Genomic DNA, 5514 nt, shown 5'->3' with positions numbered 1-5514 from the left:
TAGTGACTAGTGAATCGTCCATTCCAAGTTTATTACTGCGACGGCATCAATGGAATGAAAACAATCATCAGACTACTAGGACACACAGGGCGGCAAGCTGATGGGAATCGATTACAGACTCACTCACACAGATCTAGAAACAGAGAGCCTAGCAGCTAAGCCGTCTTCTTCTGAATCTGATGAAAACCAACCATAACCAACCCTCTCAGCTCGATCGCATAATCTCATCTCTCGCCGGTTCATCACACAGGCCAGTACGGCTGGCCCGCGGGTGTCAAGGCGCTACTCGCCTAAATAGCTAGGGCCCGGCTACTTCCATTCCACTCGACGGGTCGGTCAAGTCAACGGGCCTGCATGCATGCAGCCAGTACATCTGGCCGCTGCTGTAGCGTAGTAGCAGCCCATTGCCCTTCCTTATCCTTACTACTGACTGATCGATATTGACTCACTCACTCTGCTACTTACTAGTAGACTTTAGCCAACCTACGCCTCCACGGCAATGGCCATGTCGGGCTTGATCATCGCCGGCTGCTCCGGCGCCGTGGGCACGCCGGGTCCGTCGACCACGCTGGCCACACCGTCAGCGCCTGCTGCTGCCGCTGTGGTGCAGATGGTGGCAGGCTCCACGACCACGTCGATGACCACGACGGTCTGTGGATCGTGGACCTCCACCACCGGCAGAGTGAGAGTGTCGATGTCGATGGGGTGCACCTCGGCGCCGCAGCTCGCCCTGCTGCCCTCGTGCGCCACCGCGGCGGCCACCTCCTTGCTGGCGTGCTCCGCCGGCAGCTTCACCTCCTCCACCATCCCCACCGCCGCCGCGGTGGGCTTCTTGTTCCTGTACGCCATGTACAGCGCCATCTGCGCGACGCCGAAGACGAAGCCCAGCACGTTGGGAGCCGCCACGAACACGTCCTTCTTGAGCGCGCCGTACGCGAACCAGATCACGGCGCTGAGCACCAGGAAGAAGGAGAGCGAGATGGGCATGAACTCCACGCTCTTGGTCCGGATCACCTGCCGCTGCAAGAGTACAAGTAGGTAGCGAATGCATGATTAATTTCAAACCAACTGCAACTGGTGGTGTTAATTTAACTAACTAACAAAGAACGGAAAAACAGAAGAAATTACTGTGGTAAATACTTGCAGGAGTATGAACGTACCATGATGCTGAGCGGCGCGGCGAAGACGCTGAGCGCGACGCTGACGCAGATCCAGCCGAGCACGTGCACGCGGAGGCCGCCATTGGAGAGCACCATGGTGACGAGCGCGACGAGGCCGAAGACGCCGACGTTGAGCCCCAGCAGCATCTTGGCCGTGAGCACCCGGGCGGCCTTGGGCGCGTACACCAGGTATATGCCCAGGTACACGCTCTCGATGACGCAGCCGACGCCGTTGATGGTCACCAGCAGCTCGGCGCCGGACTTGAGCAGCGCGTAGAAGATCCACAGCATGCAGCTGAAGAGCGTCACCACGTACGGCGTCGACTGGAAACCCTCCGTCGACTTCTTGCGGTACACGCGGTAGAACGTTGGCCTGCAATAATTAATAATGCAAAATAATTAACCACGGATCAATATAATCTCTCGGTCATATCATATTTCTCGGTAGTTTTAATTTCTGCTGTCATGTGATTTTACCATGTGATTAGATTGCAACTACGTGTTGTTCAATAATAGCATGTACAACACACCAACCGAACAGTGACACTGCCTCGCAACTAATTAAATTGTGACGTGCAGTGCCAGATTTTTCCTTTCCTTTTAATCTCCCTCTCTCTCATTCGACTCCTGATGAATGCGAGAATTTAATTCTCAGCAAGTTTCCTCCTAGCTATGTTGCCTTCAGGTATGAGAAGAGATTCTAGAAGAGTATATGGAGCATGGACGATGGTGACACCTCATAGATTCATCAGTGATGAGATACGCATGCGTGCGATGTTGTTTAATATATATTCCCTACCTGAGGGTAGTATCTTGGACTCTTTTTTCTTAATTTATTAAACATTGGTCTTAGATATTGTAAAACTAAATATGAAAAATTCACCGTAGGTTAAAAGGCAAACAAATTAATTAAAGCAAAGATCTGAGTTACTTACAGCGGCGAAAGAAACACCATCAGTGAGATTATGTTACCTGCAAAGCAAACCAAGATCGGAGCATCAGGGACGCAGTCAGTTAAATTGCTTTGATTGATAGAGTAGATGAAGAGTAGGAAATGGAGATCGATCGAAAAAGAAAAAAAGAAAAAAAAAGCATGCGAGAAGAAGAAAGACATCTGATCCGGGGTTGGCTGCAGGCAGAAGAAATGAAACAAACTCCTAATAGTCATGTACGACGCGCGCGCGCGCACACACACAGACGCGCCGTTCCGTTGCACGGTACGGTCCTCGTGAAGGTACATGTAACATGTATGACGGCTTGGGTTTCTTTGTTTGGGCTAACCACCTCATTAGGTCCTAAAAGTTTGGTTTTGGCGGTTCCATTTATTCAGATGGCTACGACTATGGTGTGGCGAGGACATGTTGTTGAGTTGTTCTGTACGCATCTCAAAGGCCGTACGTGATGAAACTGATTAACTACTAGTAGTAGATATATAATCAACCAAAAGCTTATATATATATATTTTTTGAAAAGTTCAGGAACCAAAAGCTTTATTTTGGCGACTGTGCTTTGGAGCCTGCTGGAATGAAGGACTGAAGACGATGATGCCATGTATGCATCTCAATCAAAAAAAGGATATGGGAGAAGGAAACAATGCAGAAACTGACGAGGAGAGGAAGGCGGCACATCGATCTGAATGCGCGCGCGCAGGGGCAGCCCGGCCGGCCCGTCGATCCGGTTGACGATGCTGTTAATCAGTAGGAGTAACATGTACCTAGGATACCAAAGGTGAAGGCCCAGGTCTGCAGCTCCATGTTGAGGAAAGCCATCTCGATCGATCTCCCTTGCTTGGTTCTCCGGCCTCTTGATCGAGCAGTCAATAATATGGAGAAACGCAAGGAACGAAGGAGAGAGGCCAGGTGCAGGTGCAGAGGGCAGAGGAGCTCGCTCGCTACCTGAGGAGGGAGGAGGAGGAGGCTCTCAGCTGCCTTGGGCTCTTGGGAACCTTGGAGCCAGCTGGGCCTCCTATATATAGGGACTGGAGAGCCGCCGGAGAGGCCACCAGGAGAGGGAGAGCTGCTGAGGAAGAGGAGGAAGAGCGCTCAACAAGGGTTATTAGCTGTGTGGGCCCATCCCATTAGATCTATATGATTACACAATGACTTGTCGCGCCGTGCTTGCTTTGCCTCCTTTGCTTTTGGCGCCGCGGCGAGAGAGAGAGAGAGACACTGCGCAGCAGCACATACTACACGGTAGCTCAGCTGGTCATTTTGTGCTGGAGGCCATCTTTGATTTGTGCTTGCGCGTGCACACACGTTGCATTGGCCCCTGGCTCATCATCAGGCAACGAAAGCCCTGCTAGCTGCTGCTGCTTTCGATATTATTATCGTCGTAACGCTAACGCCCCGTGACATGTCAAACACCACCAGCAGAGAGGCGGCGTTCGGCCCAAGCCCCGCCATTCCTGGCCGTCTGTTGCTGTGTTGGGGCATGGATGCGGCGCAGCAGGTGCAGGTCACACACTGCCCCTGCCTTGCCCTGCTAGCTGTCGTAACGGCCCGCTCACGCTTTCTACAAAAGATACGGCACATCCCCGCGTCGTGACGAGCTTTTGCGGGGGAGCGCCAACGGACAGCACCCTTGAGTGCTGGCCTCGCAAGTAATTCAGCATTCGGGCAGACGCAGACGCAAACGCAAACCCAGACCTGACCGGCCGCTAGCTGCGTGCTGCGTGCCGAACGAACGGGAAGGGGCCGCCGAGCCAGGGGCCGAGGGACACGTCATGAAGCGCCGTAGGGCCGATTGAAACGCGCGGTGCCGCGGCGGATCGGAGAGGAGTCGAGGAGAGAGCTCCGCCGCTAACCGCAAACCGGCGCAGGCTCCTCTCGTGTGTGCTCTGCTCGGTTCTGCTGCCATCCAGCTCTCTAGCTCTCCCCGTCCCCCCTTGCTGCTACTGCTGGCAGGTTCGCGGCGCCACGTTACCGCCAAAATATCGCCGGCAATTAATGGGTGACCCCGCCATACACGGATACGGCAAGGGTAGGCGGTACACGTATAACCAACCGATCGGACGGCAGGCAGGTGAGCTGCGCATTTTTGGACTAAGCTAGTAGAGTCCTCCACTTGTGGCATGGAAACGTACGCCCACGGAAGAAGCTATAACGGACGGGACGACGACCCAGCCAGCCAGCCTGATCTTGCGTTGATGGAGAGAGAGCCTGGATGGAGCCACTTGATCACGCGACAGGCAGGCTAATAAGCAGCGTTTCGAGGCCTTTAACTTTTAAGGTAAGAAAAACGCTCACATGTAAAACACAACAAATTTGATAGACGATAGAAATCGTGTATATTCAACCATAAGTGTCGAGGTGCATGTCAGCACGAACATCGAAACGGCCTCTGCCGTGCAATGAGCGAGCCAAATGCGAATACTTCTCATTCAGGCCACGAAGAACATTAAGAACAAGAGTACGATCATGCACGGGCTCGCCAAGATCGCAGAGCGCGTCAGCCATACTCTTCATCTTCTGGAGGTAATCGGTCATGGAGAGGTCACCTTGGAAGAAGTTGCGGAGTTCGGCGTCGAGGAGGAGGGCGCGAGTCTCCCGGTTGCCGACGAATTGTTCCTCGATGCCGAGCCAGACGCGGCGAGCAGTGGGCGCGGTGACGATCTCCGAGAGCTCAGCGGAGATGGTGTTCTGTAGCCACCCAAGAAACTGTGCACTCCATGCGTGCCCACGCTGGGACCATGGGGAAGGCCTCGTCGGAGAGCACGTGATCCGTGAGGGCATATTTCCCACGACGAGGAGAAAGAGGTGGCGCCACTTGGAGTAGTTGGGGGTACTGAGATCTGGGACGACCAGGACGAGCGTCCGGATGTTGGGATGGCCAACTGCCTGGGAGTGGAGGTCGGCGATGGTAGCAGCCTCGCGAGCACGAGCTTCGGCTTCCAGGCGAGCGCGCTCGTCGGCCTCAGACTTGGCATGTGCGGCGCGATCGGCCTCGGCGGCGGCGGCGATGGCATCAGCGTCAGCCTTAGCACGAGCAACGTGCTCGGCCTCGGCTTCGCAGAGACGATTGAGTTCGGCCCGCTCATCGCCTGAGAGCGCCATGGGCAAGGGAGGGAGGACGCTGGACTGGGGTTAGCCGGCGGCGAGAGCTAGAGTAAGTCGCAGGATGCGGCGGCCGATACCATGATAGATGATAGAAATCGTGTAGATTCAATCATAAGTGGCGTGTACATGTATATACTATAGCTTCCGTATCCAACCGACTCATAGAAGCATTGTTTGGTGGATAGAAAACAAACGTCAATCAAGGCTAGACTTGCCAAAACAGTACACGACAATCAATCAAGGGCTAAACACGTTAGTATACAAAGATACAGTGCCATGCAAGGATTCATTTGTCTAAC

The 5514-nt window shown here is 53.9% G+C and overlaps 1 protein-coding gene across 2 annotated transcripts; it reads right to left on the bottom strand.

Annotated features, from left to right (window-relative positions):
* Nucleotides 1–3116, bottom strand: LOC136477425 (bidirectional sugar transporter SWEET15-like). Of its 2 annotated transcripts, XM_066475581.1 has the most exons (4): nt 2875–3116; nt 2096–2132; nt 1161–1533; nt 1–1020 (listed from the first exon to the last, which is right to left on the bottom strand). In XM_066475581.1, the coding sequence occupies exons 1-4, from the start codon at nt 2927–2929 to the stop codon at nt 484–486; spliced, it is 1002 nt and encodes a 333-aa protein (XP_066331678.1). In that variant the 5' UTR covers nt 2930–3116; the 3' UTR covers nt 1–483. The 2 variants fall into 2 exon arrangements, with proteins under 2 accessions (XP_066331678.1, XP_066331677.1); XM_066475580.1 differs by lacking the exon at nt 2875–3116 and having other exon boundaries at nt 2096–2852.
* Between the last annotated feature and the right edge of the window lie 2398 nt (nt 3117–5514).

The sequence above is a fragment of the Miscanthus floridulus genome, chromosome 8 (genome assembly GCF_019320115.1).
Source record: "Miscanthus floridulus cultivar M001 chromosome 8, ASM1932011v1, whole genome shotgun sequence".
In the NCBI taxonomy this organism is placed as follows: Eukaryota; Viridiplantae; Streptophyta; class Magnoliopsida; order Poales; family Poaceae; genus Miscanthus; species Miscanthus floridulus.
The sequence above is the reverse complement of the archived record's forward strand: the minus strand, read 5'-3'. Positions and strand labels throughout refer to the sequence as shown.

What these genes read in the sequence shown, in the direction of transcription:
- LOC136477425 (XM_066475580.1), bottom strand. Translation starts at nt 2,400, where the DNA reads ATGTACCTTCACGAGGACCGTACCGTGCAACGGAACGGCGCGTCTGTG. An exon ending in ATGGTGTTTCTTTCGCCGCT is followed by an intron (nt 1,534 to 2,095) that starts GTAAGTAACTCA and finishes TAATTATTGCAG; the next exon opens with GCCAACGTTCTACCGCGTGT. An exon ending in CCGCGCCGCTCAGCATCATG is followed by an intron (nt 1,021 to 1,160) that starts GTACGTTCATAC and finishes GTACTCTTGCAG; the next exon opens with CGGCAGGTGATCCGGACCAA.